Source organism: Platalea leucorodia (assembly GCF_965183815.1).
Source record: "Platalea leucorodia genome assembly, chromosome: 3".
In the NCBI taxonomy this organism is placed as follows: Eukaryota; Metazoa; Chordata; class Aves; order Pelecaniformes; family Threskiornithidae; genus Platalea; species Platalea leucorodia.
Window position 1 is genome coordinate 99514553 of NC_138825.1, and position 24348 is coordinate 99538900.

The 24348-nt window shown below is 37.5% G+C and overlaps 1 protein-coding gene across 1 annotated transcript in view; it reads left to right on the top strand.

Moving 5' to 3' along the window:
• KHDRBS2 (KH RNA binding domain containing, signal transduction associated 2) overlaps positions 1 to 24348 on the top strand; it is a gene marked incomplete at both ends in the record, with an annotated part of 376341 nt that overhangs the window by 259248 nt on the left and 92745 nt on the right. Inside the window, one exon of the mRNA XM_082305658.1 lies at positions 419 to 614. Within this exon, the coding sequence (XP_082161784.1) occupies positions 419 to 614 (196 nt within the window). The remainder of the gene's footprint in view (positions 1 to 418; positions 615 to 24348) is intronic.

Consider the following 24348-nt stretch of genomic DNA (forward strand, 5'->3'; position numbering starts at 1 on the left):
TCTTCTGCCAATCAGTTTCTCCCACCCACCAATAAACACGAGAATGAGAGTGATGACTGCTCTTGTAAAATAGTTTGAGAGCAACAGAAAAAGTTCCTCACTTTCTTCTTCCTCTAGAACTACTTTGGAGTAACTCTGCAACTCCATGAATTACAATAATCCAGAATTTCATTAGTACAAGCAACAAGAGGATCAGGTGTAACAGGCATTGGATGGCTTAAAAATAATGCCTTTCCATAATATGAGTTCTGCCTGAGATATTGCCTAAAAGTGCTTGACATTGTAGCTGCCAAAACCCCGGAGTTATATGACACTTTAAATAGTAGTAAAAATATAAGAGCCTTTAAAATGGAGTAACACTTGCATGTCCTCCCTTGCCGTACACGTCAAACTGATCGCTCCTTTTTGCTCCCTCCAGGGGACGTGGGGGTGCGATTCCTCCGCCCCCGCCTGGACGAGGTGCCCAAGCACCCAGAGGAGCACCAGTGACCCGTGGAGCCCTCCCCGTCCCACCAGTGGCGAGGGGTGTGCCCACCCCTCGGGCAAGGGGTGCCCCGGCGGTCCCGGGCTACAGACCACCCCCGCCACCTGCACACGAGGCCTATGAAGAATATGTAAGTAACCACATACGTTCATAACAGATGTCAGCCAAACTCTGTGGTGAACATCAAGTACCTCTGAGCTGGAAGACTCCAGGCTGATAATTCCTCTGTCTTTACTACTTACCTCCTGCTGCTGAATTACAGTCTGGGTGATGTAATGTGTATGCAGACCTGTGTTTTGGGTGATGTGGGTTCATAGAATTGTCCACAGCTTAGTTTTGGATGTGAGAAGGATGTGCTGGTTAGCTCTCAGGGCATCACGAAAGAGCAATACAGGTATTCTAAAGACTCTATTGTAACTAAAAGTCAGTCATTACTGTTGGCAAGTTCTTAGGAATAACAGATTACATCCTTTGTGAGAAAATAAGGGGGTTTTTTTGTTCTTCTGAATCCTTTTTATTACATATAAATATATACATGTACATTTGTATTCAACATTGTGTTATAGATACATAACAAACAGAAATTCAGGTAATTTTCATGAAAGCTGATACAATGATGCATATTTAGCAAGGAGCAGTACTAACTGTCACCTTTTCTTAAGAGGTGTTAGAAATAATTGTGCTGTAAACATCAAAGCTTTCAAGTCATCCTCATTAATGTTCCCTCCTGGAACTATCACCATAACAACAGTGTCGTGATTTAACCCCAGACAGCAACTAAGCACCACACAGCCGCTTGCTCACTCCCCCCTCCTTGGTGGGATGGGGGAGAGAATTGGAAGGGTAAAAGTGAGAAAACTTGTGGGTTCAGATAAAGACAGTTTAATAAGTAAAGCAAAAGCCATGCACGCAAGCAAAGCAAAACAAGGAATTCATTCACTACTTCCCATCGGCAGGCAGGTGTTCAGCCATCTCCAGGAAAGCAGGGCTCCATCACGTGTAACAGTTACTTGGGAAGACAAACGCCATCACTCTGAACATCCCCCCTTCCTTCTTCTTCCCCCAGTTTTATATGCTGAGCATGATGTCATGTGGTATGGAATAGCCCTTTGGTCACTTGGTGTCGGCTGTCCCAGCTGTGTCCCCTCCCAGCTTCTTGTGCACCCCCAGCCTACTCACCGGTGGGATAGCGTGAGAGGCAGAAAAGGCCTTGACTCTGTGTAAGCACTGCTCAGCAATAACTAAAACATCCCTGCATTATCAAGACTGCAGCACAAATCCAAAACATAGCCCCATACTAGCTACTAAGAAGAAAATTAACTCTATCCCAGCCAAAACCAGCACATTCTCCACCCCTTATTCCATACCATTTATGTCATGTTCAGGTCCCACACTATCCAATACATCCTCATTAACCACCACCACCCTTTCCATCCTTTGCTTACAGTACACAGATATCGTTCCCTTGGTCTATGGACCACCCTTGTAAAATGTCCATAAAAATGTCTAGAAATGTTTACCAAATGTCCATTGATTTCATTTAGTCCATGACTTTGGGCTGCATCTGTTATGGTGGTCACTCAGGACAGGAGAGGTGGTGTGTTGCGTGGAATTACTGGGCACCAAAGCCAGCTCAGGTTGTGTCACTGCTGCACTTGCACTGCTTCTTGTAAGGCTTGTCCTCCATTGATTCAGGTGGTTCCTGCTATAGTAATTCCCATAACATGCAACTCAAATTGTGAGTTACAACAATTTAAAGGTATTTCCATTACAATCTCCACCCCTGGTTCCTTTAGACCAGACCATCAGGTTTAACATCGCAATGAACTCCTCCCCTTGCACCTGCTCTGGCTTGGACTTATCCACAGACTGCAGTGCCTTAGGAGTGTACCTGCTCCAAGTGGAGCCTTATCTATGAGCCACAGTCTCTGCAGGAGTATACCCGCTGCAGCGTAGACTTATCCACACTGAGTCACTCTGAGGTGCACCTGTTCCAGCGTGGCCTTCGCCATGGGCCACAATGCCGTCAGAGATATACCTGCTGCAGCACAGACATAACCACGGCCACAGACGCTTCAAGATGTACCTGCTCTGGTGTGGACTTATGCATGGTCAGAGGAGCTTTGGGGTGTCGCTCCCACATGGACTCATCCACAGGTCGCAGTCCCTTCGACTCAAGTTCACACTGGAGTTCCAGCCTGTCCAGTACAGCAGCACAGAAACAGCAGCAATGACCTGGCCATCTGCCAGCCTAGGCACATGGCCATTTCTGTTACCAAAATGTCCCCAGGCACAGCAGAGTAAGATGATGAGCAGTACAGCAAGCAGCAAAAGCAAAAAACAGGCACTAACGAGCACTAGACTCGAAGATACAGTAAGGCAAGCAAGCCCCATGGCAAGCACAGGAGCCAAGTAGAGGAGAAAGTACCATGAAATACGATGTCTGACTTTTTCCAGCTGTGGCAAATCTAAGGGTAAGATGAACATCCCATCCACCATATACTTATATATACAGTATAATTGAGAAGATGCAGTTTTATTCAGTTAAAGGTCTTCCTAGAACAGAAGAAAGGAAATTGAAGTAGAAATTAATCTTTATTGGTAAAGCTTTACTCAACCATCTGTAGTTGTAGAGTAGAGACTAGATCATGGCCACTTCAAATCAGGGATGTACATTCTGTTAATGAGTCATAGCTGAACAACAGCTACAAAAAAGGAGGGGGAGAAAGTCACTCTGTTATTATTTACCTCGATACACTTTCCATCTTTAAATGAGATAAAAGTCTTGCTAAAAAAAGGAATTTAAAAAGTATACCCCTCCTTGATAGATAGTATATTATCAGTTAATATCAAAATGTATGAGACCTTCCTTCCTGTGCAGAACTGTGTCTTTTCCTAATCCATGAGTGACAAATTTCAAAACAGAACCCTTGTAATGTAAGATTAAGATTATAAATTAAGTAAATCTTTTTTTTTTTTTTTTTTTTCATCTACAGTGCTAGTAAATGTCCTAGGGTATTAAACAGTTTTTAGGGAACATTTCTTATACTTTTTCTGGATGGTAAATATATGGAAAGCAGGAGAAGTTGAGGCAGCTGGTTTATCAAGGTTAGGAAAGCATTCAGTCAATTCCACATCATTTTGAAATGCTTCAGGACTGCACGCTTCGGGAGAATGAAAACACTCTCAGGAGCACAAAATATACACACAATTAAAGGATTCATTTGTAATAGATTATTCCAATAAAAACAAACAAATGTGTTAGTGTTTCTATTTTGCCTACTTAGTAGCAAGAAACATCTTGCCTTGTGGGACAAATGCAGATGTTTTGGAGATCCTTCTGTCTCCTGTGTCCTTTTAACATCTATATTCCACAGCTGGGAATATATGGGCTTCCCCTGACTTGCTGTCATCCACCAGTGTGCAATTAAAATCTCTTGCCGTTTTGCAAAGACTTGTATCTGCAGTCTAAATCATCTTGGTATCTTATGGACTGAGATAATAATTAAAACTCTGTTGGTGTGCAGGTAGAAGGAAAAGTTCACTGTCGTATATCTATATATGAATTTGTAAATGATATTGTAGGGGGAAATATTTTTAATTTTGCAGGAAATAATCAATACATTTTTTTCTTTCCAAATACACCACTACATCACATATTTGACTGGGTACTAGAAGCATGTGGATCTATTTGTTGACCAGCAACAAATGTCAAGTGTAATTATTGTTCTTTCACACTGAATCCTAGAGATGAAAAACTAATTTATAATGAATAATTTATCCAATTTACTTTGTCTCATTTTCTGCTTGTAGGCAACCCACAAGCATATTACAATTTCTTTATGTGTTTATATTTTTTATTTTTGACTACAGTATTTCACTTCAATTTTTGCCTACTATATGCAAGCACCATTGGTTTGATTAGTTGTGCACATGAATGCAATGTCATTGATACTGAGTATCCATATTTTTGATTTTTCTTTGCTCTAATAGAATATAGTCATCTGAATGCTGAGCTGAAAGTGAACTCAAGAAATAGAATAGAATGGCTGCAGCAGATTTTTTTAAAATGTTTAAACAGCATTTCCTGAAAAAAATCTTTAGATATTTGCTCAGCACTACTAATCAGAGATTGTATTGACTGTTTGACCTTGAAACATCTAACTGTTCAAATCGGTTTGGATAAGCATTTAAAAGTTTGGATCACTCCTTTGTAATTATCCAATATCTAAATATTTTGAGTTTTCCTGATGGCCTTTGTGAAAGTCCATAAAAGCAAATGTCTAAAGGTTTCTCAAGAAAAGTGAAGTCTTGTCATTCTGGTGAATATATTCACATTCAACATTTTGAATGTCAAGTCCAACCAAAGGGAAAATAATTTGGAACAACTTTCTGAAGAGGGCTAGAGAGGAAAGGGGGAGTGACACATCTCACACCTTTTCCTTTACTTGCTTCTGAAACAGATATATAGTTTTCATTGGGTGCAGCATAGATAGTATCTCAGAGGAACTTCAGAAGACTACCCACAGGAAGAGGAGGTACAGACATTAGAAGATGCAAAAGGAAAGAAATAATTACTACGTGAGCCTTCCTCACTTTAAAAACAGCTCATTGTGTGTGAATTTGGATGGAAAGCTTCACTAACAGCTGCTGTGCAGCTTCTGGGATCAGAGAGGCGGTCCTGGGTTTGTAACCTGGTGAATAAGAGTTCTGTTCAAAGTGACTAAACTTAGTTCAGGGTGACCAATCTGTACATGCTCCTCTTCTGCAGAAGGAGAGGTCTGCTAAAGTGCAGTTCAGAGCAGGATCTTGAACTGGTAACTGTGACCCTCCTCAGAAGACGCTTGTTTCACAAAGCTGAACTTAGCCCTTTGCCCATTACTCTCTGAGGTATAATTTTACCTCTAATCCACAAACACTGCCATCCTGAAGATGTCCCTAGCTGCTGAAAAGGATTCAAAACTTCATTAAAAGACAGCCTTCTGGACCTCGGGTTCTGCTGTGGGTTTTTTTACTGAAAACCGCACAGTGTGGTTCCCCAATAAATGCATTATGAATCATACTCCTACTTCTTCCACAAATGCAGTACACAAATTAATTTGAATTATTGCTTAATTCTTCTTCCCATGTGTAGCAATACATGCCACAACCAATTGGCAGCAATGGCTCAGTCTGAAACTTTTCAGGAGCTCTGACTTACCACTGAGCCGTGTTGTTAGTCCCAGGATGCTGAAGAGCCCGCAGTGGATGGTAGGGAGGACAGCAATGCCAGCAGGCTCTTCAGATAGAACTAATAACAAGATGGCTGTTTGGGATTTATCAAATGAATTGTGTAAATTAGGTTCATATTCTACATTGCATTGGGCAGAGATGTTTTGAGTAGAGAGAATGGTACTGGAATTGCATTTTAATTGCCTCTTTTAAACTTACGTCTTGTACAGTTGTGGTCTGAGGTATTAGTTTTGTCTGTTAGACAGATGATGTCCCATCTAGAAATCTTACAGTGTTTTTATATCAGTGCACCAAGATAGGAGGTGGTAAATGAAAATGAGTTCAAATATTGCTTCAGTCCTGCATCATCACCTTTATTGATGAGGTAAAATGGTAAAATTGATTTTGTGCTATTTTTTCATTACAAGGGTTAAGATTCGTTTGGTGGGACATCTACTTTTATCACCTACTCAAAATATAGTAAGGAAAATTAACACTGGTATCATCTTTACAGACTCAGGGGAGACCTCTGGAGTCTTTTCTCAACAAGAATAAGCAACTTTAAAGGCCAAGGTCTTGTTAGCAACTTATGAAACAGGCAATGGACATGACTGATTGAGGTTCATGATTTGTACAGAAGTGAAGAGTGCGAAGTGCTTGAGTAGATGTTCTGCTGGAAGGAACATCCTACCGAGGCAATAAAGCCAGTGTTCAGCACAATATATTTTAATCTGAGCATCCCAACTTTTTCACTCAAGATTAAAGCTAAATATTTGAAGGGTGCTTAACCCAAATACAAGACAAAAATACCATTTCTTTCAGATCCTGTTTTGGAAGGCATTTGACTCTGGAGCTGTATTTTTGCCTTCTGAATCAGAAGCTAGTAATGAGCTGTGCAGTGATATTTTTCTTCACATTTTTTAAGAGCTATGGTGAGCCTTGCTAAGAGGTCTAATGCGAGTCTAGAAGTGACTTAGCACTTGTTCCCTTACCCCAGATGCAAAGAATTACCAAAATAGAATAAATTTGGGACTAATATACACATTGCTTTTATATTTTACTTGCACTTGCATTTTTACACCTGGATAAGAAAGGAGACTTTTTACTGCTGGCTAAGAAAGACTTTTGCACAGAAAGCCACTCATCTTAATATGAATACATAGATGAGCTTCTTGTATTTACAAAGAAATACATGATTTGTTTGCAAGAAATAGGCCAGTCTGTCGAGCCACTGGGAAGCTGGTACATCTCCTAGGTCTAGGATAGCCAGATTAAAGAACAATTTTAAATGCAAATATTCTTTCTCGCCTCTCATTTCACTGATCAAACCAGCCAAATGCAGCTTCTTGTTATCTTCTGGAATAAGTGAAGAGCAATGCTTTTAGAAAGTCACTGGAAAAGAACCACACAATAAGATAGATTGTGCTTTTAATGCCATGCTGTTCTTCCTCTCATTTCAAGCTATTTAAAATGAAAGAAAATGCCACATTCAACTGTTTATTCTAAGCCCAATGGTTATTTACTTTTTTCAATAGTTTTCAAACAAACTGAAACAACTATACCCGTGTTTATTCAGTGCCGACATAGACAATGAAAAGGCTGACAATAAGAGGCATTTTGTCACACTTTAACATTTTAAAAGGAATAATCAACATTTGCATGTGATTGCAATCCCCAAAATTGTGGTTGCAGAGGCTTTATTTAATATTTTAAACTGGAACTCATAGGGCTTTTAAATCCATTCTATCTGCCACTTCTGAATGTAGATGGAAACTGTGTATAAAGACCTGCACTTCCTCTTCATGGCATGTTTGCACCTGTGTTAGTTAAAGTGAGCAACTAGTACTTGATTCTGCTACGTCTGAAGTCCATTCCTATAATCCCAGTAGGACATTCTCAGTGAGAGTGAGGCCCAGACAACTAAGACGACTTGTTCCAAACCTTAAAATAGCGAAATATATTGGATATAATGATAGTCAAAGAGGATTCTTTTCATTATTTTTCTAAATTGATATTTCCAAGTTTTAAGATGTACCACTTATTTATTTCTGTGCCTCTTTTGGATGAAAAAAAAAATCAATGAAGAATGTAGTGAGACTAAAGAGCATTTGAATAAAGCTGGAATTATAGACATGGGAATCGGCATGGCTGAACAACATATTGATTAGATATGATTGATTACCTATTTATGTCCAAGGCACTTAGAAAAAGAGCTAAGTTATATTAGACTTACATCTGCTGTGACTTGAAAAATCAAATTTTATTTTTACCATAATAGCGATAAACAGGATAATGTTTATATTACCTGAAGACCCTATTGAGCTTTATAAGAATACAATGAATGATGGCCTCACAAAGGTAGAGTGGATTTTTCTGTTAGTTATTCAAACTTTGGAGAATTTGGTCCATCGATAGTATAAATATATTTACTGTGAAAAAATCCAGCAACATAAATACAGAATAAAAGTAGTAGCAACTTTTTCATGTTTTTCTAAGAGCAAAAACCACAGTCAGCATTAAACATTCAGTGTCTGGGAACCTGCAGTTCTAGAGTTTCTTGCTTACCTGTGCAAACTGTAGTTTGGGTCTTAGAGATGATATCTGAATAAATCAGGCTTGCCCCATGAAACCAAAGAAACTGTCCTGAGAGCAATGCATCAATAAATGTGAATACTGCTTTCAGATTCATCACTGCTATGAATGTCTCACAAATTGACAATGTGCTCTAAAGCAGACTTTTTTATATCGTTTTCTTGATTTGTTTTGATTTGATTGTAATAATCATAGTTATTCAATGGACTAAACTTTACTCATAAAATACATAAAAGTCTAACATCTACTTAAAAATGCTGCAGAAAGATTTTATGGAGGATAAGCTCTTCTGTCATCCTCTTCATGCTCTCCTGACTTGGCAAAAATAATTCTCTCCTTGACATTAGTTATCAGGTTTTCAGTTCAAAATTATTTTCTATGCTAGACAGAGTATAAAAGAAAATGCTGATGCAGCTATACATGTTTTAGTATTATACATGATGTTAATATAACCTAATAAATATTTATATTTGTTATATAGAGATCTAAGTGAAGGGCATCTCTCAACTGATCATCCAGCCTTCGTATGGTCCTTAAATATTCATAGTGTATGCGGCTATATTCATAAGATCCGACATAAAAAATACATGGATTATTCTCCATAGAGACAGAATTTGTCTGCATCATGCAGTGCACCATTTGATCATTAAACAGTGTGATAGTTTAGGAGCCTGTTACCAAAACTACTTGTCTACTGTCACTTTGATCTGTCAGAACTTGTGACTTGGCTATTTATCTGATGGAGTACAGTCTTGGTTGGTACAAAATAACTCTATAGGCATTTGCTGGCTAAACATTATCATGTGACCGTATCTCCACCCATGTTATCCTTTTTATGACAGGTTGCAAAGGTGAGTTATAAACATCTTTTTTGTACAAGCTCATACAAACTTAGAGAATTGCTGTTAAAGACTTGGGACAAGTCCAATTTAATTAGAGTTGTTGAGAGTACAGTTACTGTGTGAATTCAGCTCAGATGGAAGGTTTGGGTTTCTTTCACTTCTCAAAGTTTCTTGTCCAGATTTAGTCCACCGAGGAACTAAAAAGTTAAATAATTTTGGACTGCAAGGTTCGTCATGACTGGTGAGTTCCCGGGGACCCAGACACATATAAACTCAGTGGTAATGAGAAAAGCTCAGTGCAGGCTGCTATTTCTTGCGGACTGGTAAGCGCAGAGACTTCAGCTGTGCCAGGCAATTACAGAAGCCTTGAGCTCTGGTTTCAGGAAAGGCTCTGGGTGATAAGATGCCATGGCACTTAACATTATCACACCAGCCTTGCCTCCAGCATACCAGTCTTACTTATGTGTTTTTCAGTTTAGCCTTTTGGTAAACACAGATTAGTGACTTTTTTTTATAGTAGATAAACAGAGTGTTCTTTATATCAATAGATTTCGTGTACTGCTAACAGAGTACTTCTGTTTTGTGCATTATCTTTATTTATTAGGAATTTTCACTGTAGCTAAAACAAGAGCTTTATCAATATAGTAAAATGCACAGTTTAGGATCCAGTTTATATTAATTGAAAACTTGTATGGATTGTTCCAAAATGATATTTTAGTTTTACTGGAATTTTAAGGGCATGTATTTAAAAAATACTTCCTGTTGCAGGAAGCTTTCATCGGAGTCCATCTATGTTCTTCTCTTTGGTACATTTGTGACATTGTCATCTTGCAAAAAATACTTCTGCATGAAACTGCAGAGATATGTATTTAGCAACTGCACTTAAAATCAAAGACAAACATTACACAGCGTAGTTCTGTTTCATTCTCTGGCTGATGGGCCTTTTAGCCAGTTGCCTCTATCCATACACTTAATGCTTACTTGAGATAATTGAAAAAGGGGATTTGTATTTGGTACAATAAAAGGCCTGAAAAGTAGTCTTAGATGCCTATAATCTTTTTTTCCCTCGTTATGTTCAGTTCATTTGCAACTCTGAATTTCAGTTATACATAGGAAGAAAAAGGTTTGTGCTAGAAGAGTTACCTCATGTATTTGGGTGCAGAAGCACCTGTCCAGCAATATGCCTGTTCTTTCCGCATATTTAAGGGAGGCTCAAATATATACATGAGCCTAGATTTTCATACACCAGAATGCATATATGTAGCCTCTGTGTGTATTGTTATAGACCAAGCTGGCTCAAGCTGTGCCTTGGATGCAGGCCATCTGCAGACACATGCAGCAATTGCTACCCCAGAGGCAGCGTATGCATGTCCCGTTAGCTACTGCTTTTGGAAGGAGGAGGATCTATGACTCTCCAACTGCCTTAGCATTTCCAGTAAATCTTTGCTTGGGTATAGAGATACATGCTTACATTCTGATATGGATATGCGTATATGTTATCTATAGCTACAGCACAGAAAAATGTGGTCCATTTCTTCCAGTACATCTGTTTATAAGGACTTTATATTGCACAGAGCTCCTCTGCAGCCAGCAATGTGCATGAGTAGCTGTGTAAGGAATCAGTTTGAAGGATCAAAGAAATAAAATTTAAAGCATATATTTTCTTTTTTAATAATACAGTTTTGGAAAAAAAATTAAATATAGAAAATGAATACAGAAAGGAAAAAGTTACTAGCAAATATTTAAAAGAATAGTTTTACTTTTATAATTAAATGGACTAGATGAAGTACACAATTTTTTTTCCGTCTTTAACTTCTTTAGCAATGGTCGTATTAAAGTGACTGGGAAATTCATATGAAAACTTCTTTGTCAGATAAATAGGTCAATGTTGTTCTCAGATATGCTCATTTTTAAAACAATGAGATCAGTTATATTTTATCAAAGGTGCAGACTTAGTGTACATCTTTAAACTGTAGCAAAAATGTTGAGAAAATTGATCTTGTTGTGAAACACAGTACCTTGAGTTTGACCTATAGGGCTCTTAGAGAGTGTAGCAATCACTAGAAGAGGGAGATGCAGTATAATGGCTCCAGGACAATAAAGTAGAAGCCTAGAGATGAAAAATATTCTTTCTCCATACAGACCTGGTTTTTTTCTGATGAAATTATGGTTGCCTGCATTTTAATAGCTTCTACAGTCATTATAAGTGCTGTTACTCATAGACAGCTAATAGCTCTCTTTGACTACCTGCTGTTGTTTTGTAGCTCTTGGTATGGTGTAAAAATCTGTGGAGTGTAACATCTGAAATCATACAGAGTGCAATGTTTGTTAGGTGAAATTACATAAGTAAATACTTCTGATATATTAGTGTCATAAGAATACATTAGTGTCCCAAGGACACTCTTGCAAACATACCCCTGTACTATCCTATGCAATACAGTAAAACTGCATTTAAATATTTCTCAAAATCAGTATATCTGTCCAAGTGGAGTACATAACATTACATATCAGTTCCTAACAAGGTGCTTTAGCTGTAGCCTTGGTGTTCATGCTGTCCTCCAACTCTTCTGGGCCAATTAGTGAGTTTCTGTAATGAAAATATTAATAATCCTTTAGATAACATACTACTGCCAATTCTTTTGATCACCCGATGTCTGTGAGATGCAAATTATTTAAGTCTGAATGAGGACACAGCAACCTTAAGGTTAGAAACTCCATATCCTGTTATGTTTTATTTGGATTTTCCAGTCCCTAATTGTTGTCTCTTACTGTACAACCTTGCAACTTCAGACATCCAAATTTTTAGAAAGCTGAAGTTAAAAAAGTGATTCTTATTTTTGGGGCAATATATAAATTCATGTACTGTACCTAAGTATTTGAATATTTTAGTTTCTCTTTCCCTGTATTAAAATCACAGAGCTTTTCCCAGTTTCCTTTCTTAGGTACTTTTCAAAAACTTATTGAAATAAGTTGTTAATACTATTTATTAATCTTTCTGAGGACTAAACTGTAAAATGAGGAAGTATACATTTGAACTATACACATTTGGGCATTTTAAAAATAAAATTGTCAAAGACAATCAATTGTTGAACCATTTTACTCATGGCTGGATTTCTAGAACCACAAGTCTTTATCAAGACTTTGCATGTGTGTACCAGTCCTCACACATGCTGCAGTGAGGAGTTTTCTGAAATAACATGCATTTAAAAAAAAAAAAAAACCATTGAAATTCAAACTATATTTCTTTGTATTTTACCAACCAGTTACCATCAATCATTCTACTTTCTGGACAAATACTGCCTGTACTATTTAACTGACAGGCAGACTTAAAATGTATGCTTGTTTCTTTTAAAACAAATCTTATTTTAAGAATAGATAGTTCCATTTTTATTACCTGTTTGCATGTCATTCGAAAAATGGCTTCAGGTTTGGTTTGGCTTGGTTTGCTTTTATTGTCAAAATTGCTCAGGTACATAAAAGCTTACCATGTTGTTTTAATTTTATGTAGTTATCAGTAATAATAAAAGAATAACTGCTTTTAAACTGAAACAGAATTTTGGAAATTGGGACTTCCAAGTATTTTTGACAGAACTGCATCAATTAACCAAATGGTATACAAATTTTACCTCTGTCATGGGGAAAATCCCTAGAGCGACAGACTTCAGTGAACTAGTAATAATTTTACTCCAGTCTATTGCAATCTGGATATAAGTAAAATACTAAAATTGACAGTCCTGATGAAAGAAAATTACTATAAACAAATAAAAGTAAAAGTCAAGGTTGTGTAAATCAGGCTGTAGAGGTGATGCAGAAGGGACCTGTGTTTTGTTGCAAGTTACATTTTGCCAAATTTAAATGTGGACACTGTAGCTGGGAAAAAAATCAAAAAAAAGCAGAGAATCACAGAAATGCAGTTGTTAAGTCTGAGTGCATCTATCAAATAAATTAGAAGCCACAATACTTTGGTCATTTTTCATTTTGCTTGAACAGCCCTTTCACTTTCTTGCAAGGCCACCCGTCATGCAAACACCCTAAACAAATAAATCCAAAAAGTCATTTGGAGCCCTTATAACTTATTTCTCTTGAGGTACCTATTATAAGTTGCCATTTTGGAAAAAACTGCAGAGGTGTCTTGTACGTGCTAAACATAACATAGAGCAACGAGAGAAAAGAAAAGTAATTTTCATTGTGTTATATTCCTTTCACTCATGTTTCATTTGTTTATTTTCTAAAGGGTAAAAAAAGCTCTCTGATGCAAGTGATTTGTCTTGTATTTGCGTAGTCTTATTTTGTGTAGTAGTGGAGTATAATTACGAGTGAGTTTACTACATCAGTTGTAGCTGCCGTCAATAACTGTATGGCAGAATCAGTGGTCAATATGTGTACTATTTCTATTGCCATGCACAGCGCAGTATGAAGGGGAATGAGAGTGTTTTCCACCTGCAGAATCTGTTGCAGCCCAGTGTTGTGGTATCCACTTGGGTAGGGAGCATCGGAAATGAAGCTTTAAATCCATAAAAGGCAGAGGAAGAACTGAAAGTGTGTGTCACACATCTTGGATGAATGAAATGCTGGATAAAAAAAAAAAAGAGTGAAAGGACTACTTTTACTGTACTCTTCTAGACTTCTTTTTAAAGGAAAGACTTGACCTCTTGCAGAATTTTTACAGAAAACGTGCACACCTCACCACCACAGAGGTCTCAGTGCTGAAAGCAGGACTTGCCTTCCTGCAATCCAAACAATGGCACCTAAATCTTGGAGAAGATCAAGCTCTCTTTTCCCCCCTTTCCAAGAGGACAGCTAAAGGGTACAGCACTGTAGGGTACTATCTTAGGTACCTACGTTTTCCTGTACATCATACAAGAAAGTACCTCCATCTTGGATGTCATTAATTCCAGTATGAAATGTCAGATCCTAAATCACACAAAGTTTGCAAACAAAGCAGGCTTCTAAGTCCTTAAATTGCTTCTGAAAACAGGACTTAAATTCTAAGTAACTTAGGTTATTTTTTTACATGCCATTCATTTTGTAGGAAACTTATGAGGAAAAAAATTATTCTAGCTTTAAAAAAAATCCGACCTATCTGCTTTGACAAGTCTTTCACCTTCCTAGGAGGAAAGTAGACTACAATGTGGCAAGGAGGCAATACTGTTTTGATAGACCCTGATTGAATGAGGACATTGTTGAGGCGAAATTCAATTTTGAAAGAAAAGACTTGTGAAGGATCTGCTTTCTTTCCTCAGGACCTCAGTCGAGCTGTACTCAGAGTACACAGTCATTTGTTGTTTCTGTTGGAGGAAGGGAATTGTTATGAAGAACTAAGGTTCCAGTCTGTTTGGAAAATACCAACTCATCCATACTTGATCAGAATTTATATATTTGGGGATAAGCAAACGGGTCACTGGATACAGTATGAGAAACTGTTTAACATTCTGTAGTGCAGAAGTAATTAATGAAAGCTGAAAGATGTTAAAATAAGCTTCCTAGCTTCGGTAACATGAGACTTTTCCTTCCGTAGCTGGGAGATGAGTTTGTTGAATATTTCCTTTAAAGCTCTGTGTCTGTGTTACCACAGTAAGTATGAATGTACGAATTTGTATGACTTAGGTGTTGAGTACGTATGATATAGAACTAGAACATTATTTTTGGGAGGAAATTACCTTTAGTTATTATTCATATATTTTCTATCCTCTCAAAATGATGCATGCTGACATAATAATTTGTTTTGTAAAGAACACTTTTGCTCTGCTAAATGTGCTGGTTAATTTTACACTGTAAGTTTTATTACTGGAGGTTGACTTCTTGAGCTGTTCTGAGATTTGCTGACCTTCTTAGAAAAACAAAATGAAAAATCCAAAGATATACTTTGTTTCTAAGTTCAAAGCATTATGAACCTAATGCTTATTTATTTCTTGAAGCCTGTTTGATGCAGCCTAGAATTTTATGACTGCTTTATCATTTCCTTATTAAGTAAAAAAATTTCTGAAAGTCAACATAAAAAATGCTGTAAAAAAGACCAAGTGTTGCTGTAGCCTACTTCATCTGCTGAGAGGAAGAGAATATAGAGGCAAGGAAAATGAACACCGAATTAACAAAACCAGCAGGATTCTCAGGGTGCATACAGGTTTGCATATATGATCTATAAGTTGTCTAATCATCATGGTCCTCAAGACTACATAGTAAAAAAAAAATAAAATGGGCTTTTAGAGATAAGGATAGTCAGCATGCTGTGTTGGCAGGGGGTCATGCAAGTCTGTATTCCATCTCCTGAGCGGAGTTCAGAAGTACAAGCAATGTAATAAGTCAAAAATCCATGAATGCATCATTGTAAATCCAGAGTGACTCTTCTGAAAAATGAGATGGAGATCAAAGTGAGCACAGTTGTATTTCTAGGTAGAAAATTAGATATTCCAAGAAAATTACTGCTAGATGGGCTGAAGCAAGCTTTAGTCCCCTGAGACACTTCTCGTTGGGCCACCCAGCAAATTGCCAAAAAAGTTACATCATCTTATTTTTCTCAGCAATAGGTTTAAAAACTCTCCCATCTGAGAGCAGTGGTAACAATTTTCAGGCCTTATGCAATCAATGAGGAATTCATGTAAAGCAGCTGCATTTTTTCATGGGTGGAGTTAGAAAGACAGTGGGCTCCTAGGTGTTGCTGTCCTTACTGCAGTCAGCAGCTAGAGGTTAAGAGAAGGGAGGATCTGAAAGGTGTGCAGTTATCTTTTACTCCACATAGACTGGGGCTGCAATGGAAGCCATAAACTTCAAAGTAACATTTCAGTGTGTGCCAAGCAGGAAAGGACTTCCCCCAGGACTGCGGTGCAACCTGCTCTTTCAACGTGATTTCTGAATAGACCCATTTAGCAGGAGCAGGGTATCTCTGTCAGACAAAGCAGAAAATATAATAGAATGCCTAAGTATTAGTACAATCTAGCTGTAATGGCTTTATTTATTTTAATTGATATAGTGCTTCCAGATTTTTAGATTAGCAGTTTAGATTTAAATACGCCTAAAGCAAATCACAAAAGACAAATTGACTCTTTGGATTAGAGTTGCTTGTCCTTTATATTCCTTGGAGGGGTACAAGTACAGATAAATGCCCAACAAGAAGCCTTGTTTAAATTTTAGTAAGCAGCTGTCAAAGGCATAGGAGCTATCCTTACCAGTCCTGGAGAAAAAAACTCATCATGCGTAATCTTTCAACTAAGAGGCTTATTGAACACAACAGGAATGTAAAGATTATTCCAAAGGGTGCTGGCCACTGTATGCGTCTCCCTTGTGATTTACAGCCGCAATACCGTGCCCTGCATGAATTTCATGACATAACAATCTGTCAGTTCTCGAAGCCATAAAGTCATCCCTTGGAGATAACTGAGTCAGCCTCACATTGATGGTCATTTCAGGACATGACTATCATTTCTTTGTTTAATAATAAAATGGTGATGTGATTTGAAATGTCATGCTTTAGGTATAAGACTAACAATCCTATTAAACTATAATACAGATGATGATAGATATTGTAAGATACTGTAAGTACTAATCTAGTCCGAAGTAATGTATCGGATCCATTTCAAACTGGATAGATAGGAACTGACAAGGGCCCATAAGCAGGTTGGAAAAGAAATGGGATGTCGTAACCAGGTTATTTAGGGAGATGTGAAAAATATTCACAATCATTTTTACTCAGATATGGAGAACCGAAGAGTTCCAACCATCTTCAGCTGTGAAGTGCTGTAATTTTATTTATTTGTGTTTAGTTAAGATTCCAGAGTTGTTTAGGTAGTGTACAAATATGAGACACAAACATGCATCATTCTCTGGAGAGTTTCCATTGCGTGTAAGAATTTCCCGTAGTGGTGTGCCAGTCCTTAACGTCATCAGCATGGGGACTGAGCACCTTACAAGAATGCGTTAAATGAGGCTGATTCTTTTAAATACAAGTCATTCTTTTTACTGAAGTCTACTTAAGGATGAACATTGTTTAAACTAGTTGCATGAGATTGAGAACTTCTATATGTTTAGAGAAACTAGTAAGTCTTCTTTGCAGTTAGAGAGCAGGAGAGGAAGCTTGTGATGGCTTCATGTTGGAGCTCACTCTGTCATCGCTGTCTGGTCCCTGAGGAGTTTGTGTCTCAGGAACAGGGCAAACTTCACCTTGTGATGTACAGCTGCAATACCAGACCCTGCATGAAAGTCATGAGATAATTGTGTATTGATGCTAGAAGCTGCAAAGCTTTAACCCCTTATAGAAAGTTCACTTCTTCCTGATAATGGAAGTTTTCAGCCAGCCTCTGAGCAGTAGAAGATCTTCGAGATTTTTCAGTCCAGTCAGCATCTGGAATACGAAAATCAATGGCTCTGAGGGTCTCTAGAGAGAGAAAGAGAGATACAATGTATGGAGAGAAATGAGGACTTAGATGTTACATCTGGTAGTAGTTAGATTTTGCTAAGAACTAATACCTTTATGCAGATATGCGACGTTATGGCATCGTATACCAGTGTTCAGGCCTGTGGTCTCACCCTGCTTAGATTAATAGTGAATGTGTAGCTGGGGGAGCTCAGAAACAATGAAGTGCTCAACTAGACCTACTCAGAGTATACTGATGTCTATGAACAGGATGTGTTCGACTGTCAGATACACTTGTAATAGTCTTTAACAAAGCCACAAGAAGTTCTTACAGAAGTATAAATTCTATTGAACTTTTCATTTTGGAAAAGATAGGTTTTTAATAAAAGTTATACAAGAAGTAGTTGGGAATGCAATGAAAATATACTCAGGTCTCTGTTTGCAAATTCTCTTAATATTGTGTAATCATTGAGGTGCTTCCTGCACACCTGCACTTTCTGTGAGTCATATACTCTGCACATGAAAGTTATTAGCATAATGACTGACTATTTTAAAAATGTGTTTATATTAAGTCCACAGATTTTCTTTTTTGGGTGAATAACCACAATATGGATAATGAACAATTTGTATCTGTAATTCATTTTTAAAAAGGCAAAACGGAAACTGGCAGCTATAAACTTGATATTTTTCATTGTAGGCTTACTGCTACCATACAACTTTTCCTTCACCGTAGATTTCTGACAGCAAAAATACAAGGGTAGTCTTTGTTCCAGTCATCCCCTATAAATACTGCTGATTCATGCAGCACCCTACTATCTGGTTGCTGATCCTCTTCATCTGCTTGGCCTGGATTTATTCTTGGTACTGCTAACTTTACTAAAAAGCCATTTCATGCTGTGGGTGAGATGATAGAAAATTCAGTCATGCCCCAACCCCACGTTTTGTATTCTTCAGATTTTTGTTTCATGTCCTCTGTTCTCACCCAGAAGCTTTCTACTCCAAATTATAGATGGTGCCTCTTTCGGCTTATCTGGTTTTCGGTATCTTTGATCTAAGCTTTGAGAAGTGGAATATAAGATACAGAAGTCTCTTCTGAATTCCTGACTTGTGTCTGCAAGTTGCAGTTTGTAGGCAGTATGTCATCACTGTCATAATGAATGTGGTATTAAAAAGCACATTCATCTTGCCAGAAGAGACTTTTTCAGCAAGGTATGTAAGAGACTCTACAAATAGCTCTTGGTATCAAAGGAGCTTACAGTGAGAAGAAAAATAGCCCAAACAAGAAATGGACCTTTCATATTCCATTCTCTTGATTACCTATCCAAACCCGTAGAATTAACATTGTAGTTATCGTGCATTATTTATACGGCATAGTAGGCACTTTGCAAACATACATTAAAGCAAAGCTTGGGCCAAGACATGTACGTTCTAACAAAGTGTGGACTGGTGGCTGAGGGTGGGAAGGGCAAGTGAAAGCTCAGTGCTGTTGGTATGTATCAGCGTCCAGTCCTTAAGGAATTCATTTTGGAAGGATGGTTGGTTGAAAAGTAGGTACAAAACAGCCAAGAAATTCAAACATCTTGCAACAAGTAAATCCAACTTATGCACATGACTTTTAGTCTTCAGTTTTTAAAAAGTCTCTTAGGAATTAACTTTAAAAAGAAGTCTCTTCAAGGAATCTGTTCATCAAACACTGGGCCCAAAGTTGCTTTATTCCCGTATTTTAATTGTGGGTTTGTTTTGAATTAAAGACAACTAACTCTCCCTATCCCCTGAACTTTCACAGATCTTAAATCTAAATTGAACAGAAGCTTTTTCTGTTTCTGAAAGTCTCTGATTATAGTCAAAATCATTAATAAGGAAAGCTAGCTGTAGTGAATTAATAATGATCCTAACTTGAACATCTGAATATTCCTGTAGAATTGTCTTTTCTTGCACTGAAATGAAAGAATTGATGTAGGTTAATGTCAACAACAAAGTTATTTCACAAACTGTTTTCCCCCAACTGCACCTCAGCTAGATGCAAAAACCCATCCTTTTCTGTATGAAAATACACAAAGGTAAACTCGTCAAGCAGCAGAAACCTAATAGAAAAGTTGGTCATTTTTAATCTGTACAACAGATGCATTTTCAGTTTACTTGAAAGTCAGGTCTGTAGCTAAAATTATGTAATAAAGTAGAAAACAAATGAAAGAAAGGGAACATTGAAAATATTACTCAAAATATTAAAGAGCAGATTGAGAATTTGGGGTTGGATCTTGGGGAGTGAAATCTTCAACAAAGAATAAGATTTAGAATTCAAAATTAGGATGTCACAGTCTCCAGTATTTGCCCCATACTTCAGCCTCCTCATATTTCGGTCAATACCACAACTGCCCGCTAAATGAGTCATTAAAAGGAAAACTGTACAAAAGAAGGTGGTTTGTTCATCAGTCATTTTGGTGTGTTTCTGTAATACTGGCAAAGAATAAAGGTCATTTATATGAGAAACACTTGCTCCCAAAACACTTAGTATTCTGTGTGGACTTATTATGCGGTATTATCAAATCACATTAGGTTGCGTAAACTTTTCTGCAGTGTAATCAGATGGAAAAAAATTACAGATGCAGTGCATCAGATTAGTTTCACAAGAGCAGTATTTATATCTTGCAAGCAATGACATATGTTGAGAGCAATACTGTTTCCGGCTTGCTAGGCAGCACTGTTTTTTCTTGAGAATTATTCTGTTTCCTAAAACTGTACCAAACAGATATTTCGAGAAGTGTACAGTTGCAAGACTATCTCAGACTGTTTTTGCATCCATACAAATTATGCAATCGCTGATAATTAAAGTGTATTTGAAAGAGAATCAGCAAGAATAAAATAAACCCCCAGACTGTACAGTTTTCTAGCATCTGAAAGGAAAGTGCTAGAATACATCTTGAGTAGGCAGTGGACCAGCTTTTTTATTCTGGATTTGAATTGGTACAAGTGTACTGAATCAGATTTAGACAACACGAAGAACCTGAAGGAAAACCTGCAGTAAGAGAGGAAAAGAGGTATGAGGGAGCAATAAAAGTAGGATAAAGAAAGCAGATGATGAAAGCAAGCAAAGGAAACAAACTTGAATTTTCAGAGAAAAATGTAAAGATGGTGTTGAAATAAAGGAATGAGTCTAAGGAAAGACACAAGTATTTGGAACAGTGGAATACCATGCCTCTGTGTGACAGAGAGAAATTAAAAGCCCAGCTGAGAATGAGAGCAAAGCAAGAAACCCTGCTATGCTTGTATTGAGGAATAAGGGTTGCTCATAAAGAGGAGAAAAGAGAAGCAAAATAATGGAGTGGAGGAGAGATTGGAGAGGAGGAGCGCATGGGAGAAGATGTGAGTATAGAAAAACAAGAAACAATAAACATTGAAAGACTCTGAATTCTTTCAGTACCAAATAAAATTCAGTGGGCACCAAAGGACTTAGCATGTTGGAGAATCATGCCTGAAGAGGGGAGATTTTATTATTGTATCTGATTCTGCCTTTTCACTCTCCATGGTCTCTGGTAATGTCTTCTTGCGTTGTTGCCTTCTCAGTCTAGGCCAGATCAGGACTGACCAGCTACTCTTCTCCTTCTCTTGTCTGCAATATCCAGCAGTTTCTCACATCGTTGTCCCATTAGCTTCACCTCAGGACAGGGCTGGCCATCTGCACATGTGTTGTAAAACATATTTGTGTCTGAACAAGACTGGTCAGTTGTTTGTAACAAATGATACCTAGCACAATTCCTCTGAGCGTGTATTTCTGAAATATATGAAGTTGAATGGTTCAGTCAACCTGATGCATTGCAGAATGTCTCCTAACAGCCAATGCCTTGCAGGACCAGGTCTTATATGACTAAAAAAATTGAAGCTGTGATGTATTATGAGGTTAAACATCTTCCTGTCCACCATTTTCACATCAGTAAAGACCAGCAAAATCCCAAATTGCATTTTTCTCAAAATTTAAAAATTAAACAAACAGACCTTCACACTATATGTGATAGACATTTCTAGTGTTAGAAACACCACGAAATTCTTCCTCTGGAGACATATATCTTTTAGGCTGAGGACAGTATTTTGTCCAGGATTATTAGCAAAAAATTTTTCATTGGGCTTCAGAAAGTTTGGATTATTTTCCTGGAGTATTTTAGTAGGCCATTCTTTTTTTTCTATTAGTTCCATCTCCCACCAAATTTTAAAAATACATCCTTTTGTGACATTATAATTCATGATGTTAACATGAATGAGATGCTCACTTTCTAACTTGTCACCAGGCAACAGTTTAAACTACCCATTTGCTTAAACTTATTTGGGTATGACTATTTTGAATAGCCAGATCTAGTTCTTTCTCAAAACACACCAGTTTCATCAAAAACTGATTTCTCTTGGGTTCAAACTGTAGTAACATCTGTAACCACTATCTTACAAATTGTTGGGCCTGGCTAAAGAAAGGCTTATTAAAAAGAGCATCAATCAAATATTTAAAACTGACTTAGTAATATAGGTTGACCTTCAGATATTTTTTCTCTGGGACAAGAAAGTGCAATGGATGAATCTGCTTTCTTGTTGTTGTTTTCAACTCTGTGAAAGTTGTTGGTGTGATTTGAAAAGTACCCATTGCTGCTTGTCACATGAATTGACCATATTTCCTGGCCTTTGTGCTTAACGTCCCAAATGTATGCATTATGTACTAACCATTCATGTGGAATTTATTGGTCTATTATAGCATTTTGAAAACATGTGCACTCTCTGATTTTCATTTATCCTCCATGTCATCCTCCCACTTCCAACACTAACCATCTTGATGCTAAATATTTTTTGCCTTGTTCTTCAAACGAATATCCAAGATCAATTTATGACTCTAGTGTGGGAGGCAACTTGCAGAAACTTACTGGATTTTATGACATTTTTATTTATGTATTTTAACAAAGTGGCTCAACTATTATCTGGACTACTTCAGTTTCTGCTAGGGAGCTATAATACAGGCTCAAAAATCCAAATGGAGGAATCTAAAGGATAAAACAAAGCTAATTTAGTAAGATTCAAGATATGACAAGAAAGGTTGCGAACATCTTCCTCCTTCCTAAACAGTTCTAGTAGCAGTGATCACACAAAATCCTCAGGCATGCAAGCAACCTTTGAAATGCTTTGAACAATTAACAATTTTATTCAGTTCTTTTATGTGCAATTTATCCCTTTGAGCATCATTTATTTCTAGGAGCACTTTACTCCCACTAGCATCTCCCTGTTTTCCAGTTACTTATGCCAACCTGCAGTAGGAGTGGCAGAATAAAGTAGCACTAGAGAAAGATAAGTGGAGACTTACCTGCTATTCTGCTGGGCTCATTTTTAACACTTACTTACTTGCAATACTAAATATTTTGATCTGAACTTGCAAATCCTATTTGGATGTGGTTGCATGTATTTAAGTTCTGGAGCCCTTGAGCCAGTAGGAGAATATTCTGCCTGTGCTTTGAGTTGTCTGAAGCCCTGTGGCAGTGCTGGAGCAGCATTGCACTAAACCTCATCTGAATGTATGCTACTGAGTCAGATACAGGCATCCTCACACTTTTTACTGACTTCACATTTACTTTCAAAATACCATCTAATCATATGCATGGGAGGGAATAAATATCCTAGCTTTAAAGAAATCCTTCCTAACAAAGTTCTGCATTTTCCCCTGCAGGATTTAAGAAGAGTAGTGATTCATACTCCAGAGTATGTATGGGAGCACATGGAGGTGTTCAGTCATTGAAATAATATCAAGCAGTCCATCACATTTCTGATAGTGGTCTGGTATGTGTTATACTGATGACAGTGATGTGTTAGAAGTACCAACTGCTAGAATTTGCTGGGATGAAGACTAGTTTGCTGCATATATCATCAGTGCTATAGTAATCTGCAAGAGTAATTCTTGGTGAGTACCTTTTTATTATTGGAGAAAAGAGGATTATATTCAGAACTGGCCCTAGAAGAATTTCAGGAGGAGGCGGACTGAGGAATTGGTGGTTCTTATTATGTGTTTTGTGTAGGTGTAAGGATGAAGGCAAAATTTTTGCAGAAGGGAGGGAACACATAAATGGTGAGGGAAGTCCACAGTCCATTTCTTGTGCAAGAAATTAACTACACTCAAGTGATTATTTAAACTAGCAGGTGAGGAAAAGGTGACGTTCTTAGGATCATACACAGAGACTGAATCATGACACAAGTAGTACCAGGGTAGTTGCTGAGGAAGCCTGGCACTAACAAGGAAGCAAATAAGGTCACAGAGGTGCATTCCAGAAAATGTGAGAGCTGTTTGATACAGGGGATAGTCAGAAGAGAATCCTGGCAAGTAACAATAGCGACCAAAGCAATACTTTACACTCCCATGATTTTTTTCTTCTGACAAATGTCAAATAATGTAATTGTTAAAAAAGTTTTTTAATTTCAAATAGTTATGGCTAACTCAATGTCCAGAGAATATTTTTTAAATGTAAACACCACAATGTAAAAGCCTCTAAATCTCTGCCTTAGACGAAATGTCATTCCCCAAGTTATCATTAAATTAATTACATGTTGTTGTCACAGAAAGGTGCCATTTTTCAGATTATCCAAAAATGAAACTAGTTCTGCTGTCACAGCATGTTTTGTTATTGCTAACTTAACTAAGAATGTGTAAGTTTTCACTGGCTTAAATTATTTCCTTTAGTACAATATCTCATCAGCAACAGGACAGATTTACAGGTTGTTGTTTTCCCTTCTCCAGAGCATTTGCATTCTTTCCTTAATTTCTGTAAGACAATTGGAAGATATCCAGACTATAGTTTAAATTGCATTTGCAGTCATTTTATTTTAGCTCTTCATTTTTCAACTCAAGT